The following is a 1,407-nucleotide window of genomic DNA, read 5'->3' on the forward strand; positions in this document are numbered from 1 at the left end:
CTGTCTCTTCTGCCAGACCCTTTCCTTGGGCCATATCAATACGTTTGCCCGAGTCTCAGACTTGGGCCTCCGTCTACACTCAGTGGTTTTATTTATTTTTATTTATTTATTTTTTTTTTTCAAAGATGACCGGTAAGGGGATCTTAACCCTTGACTTGGTGTTGTCAGCACCACACTCTCCCAAGTGAGCCACAGGCCATCCCCTAATGCTTGTGGTTTTAAACACCACTTGTATCCCATGGCCTCAACGCTAAACCACGAGCGCTGCAGTCCCGACCTCCACTGGGGTAGCCACTGAACTCATTTAACATGTCTGGTCAAACCAGAATTCCTGATCCCCTCTATCCTCAATCCTCACTCTCCTGAACGGAACCAACAACGACCCAGAGCCAGTTGTCCTCGCGCTTTTTCACCTCATCTGTGGCTTCTTCTCATCTTCTAGGTTTGAACATAGATGTCACCTCCTCCAAGAGCCCTTCTGTGACCACCCCAATCCATATATCTCCAGTAAGATTTATCATCTCCCATAGGATTTTCTGTAGTAATTTGGTCTGTGTAGTGGTTTACACACACACACACACACAATGGGATGTAAACTCCTTAAGGGCAGATCTTGACTGCTTGGTTTATTATCTCCAGTCTCAAGCAAGGTGCCGGGCATACACCAGGACTCGATGAATATCTGCTAATGCCCTGTAGTCATCAGGCATTTAGTGAGGACTAAATCTCACATGCAAGTTGAGTTCTAAAGTCAGCATGAGGCAACAATAAAGAATAATCTTTGAAATTCCTTAGAGAGGGAAACTGACAGGCCAGCTAATTTTCCTCCAGATAAGGCTTGTGTTTGGGGGCTAGGTGTAGGAAAAATCCAGTAGACTTGTAACTCAGTCAGGTCAAGAGAAGCCCAAAGGGGCTACAGTCACCAAAGGGCAACCTCCCTCACCCCATTTCTCTTTCAAAGTGCACATGACTGAATTGCCATGTTAGAGTACAAGTGAGGGGACTTCACAGTAGTGCCAACCGGCCCACCTACTGTATACAGGCCCAGGCCCAGGGGGTCAGGCCTGCACTACCCTGACCACCTCTTCAGTCTGGAGGGAGCCAATGGAACTGCACAACCCCCAAGGAGCCTAGCACAAGGAGGAAGGCACCTCCACAGGAACTTTATTCATTCCTTGGACCACAGTCTGTAAACACAAGATTATGGACTCCTCTTCTGAGGCACAGACTCTATGCCTCCAGGGTCGTTTTCTGAGTCGTCTTTGGGTCTGGGCACTGGCTGGAACTTCAATAGGACAGGTGGGGAGAAGATGGAGGCCCTCACAGCAGAGGATGGAGCCTCATCACTGCTGGGGGGGCCATTGCAGGCTGAGGTCCTGCATTGGAGACATCCAAGACATGCCCATG

General features: G+C 48.8%; 1 protein-coding gene across 1 annotated transcript in view; it reads right to left on the bottom strand.

Annotated features, from left to right (window-relative positions):
- Positions 1–1,143: 1,143 nt before the first annotated feature.
- LOC103592202 overlaps positions 1,144–1,407 on the bottom strand; it is an 18,880-nt gene continuing 18,616 nt past the window's right edge. Inside the window, exon 7 of the mRNA XM_008574810.1 lies at positions 1,144–1,376. Within this exon, the coding sequence (XP_008573032.1) occupies positions 1,202–1,376 (175 nt within the window). The 3' untranslated portion in view covers positions 1,144–1,201. The remainder of the gene's footprint in view (positions 1,377–1,407) is intronic.

The sequence above is a fragment of the Galeopterus variegatus genome, unplaced genomic scaffold (genome assembly GCF_000696425.1).
Source record: "Galeopterus variegatus unplaced genomic scaffold, G_variegatus-3.0.2 Scaffold1109, whole genome shotgun sequence".
In the NCBI taxonomy this organism is placed as follows: Eukaryota; Metazoa; Chordata; class Mammalia; order Dermoptera; family Cynocephalidae; genus Galeopterus; species Galeopterus variegatus.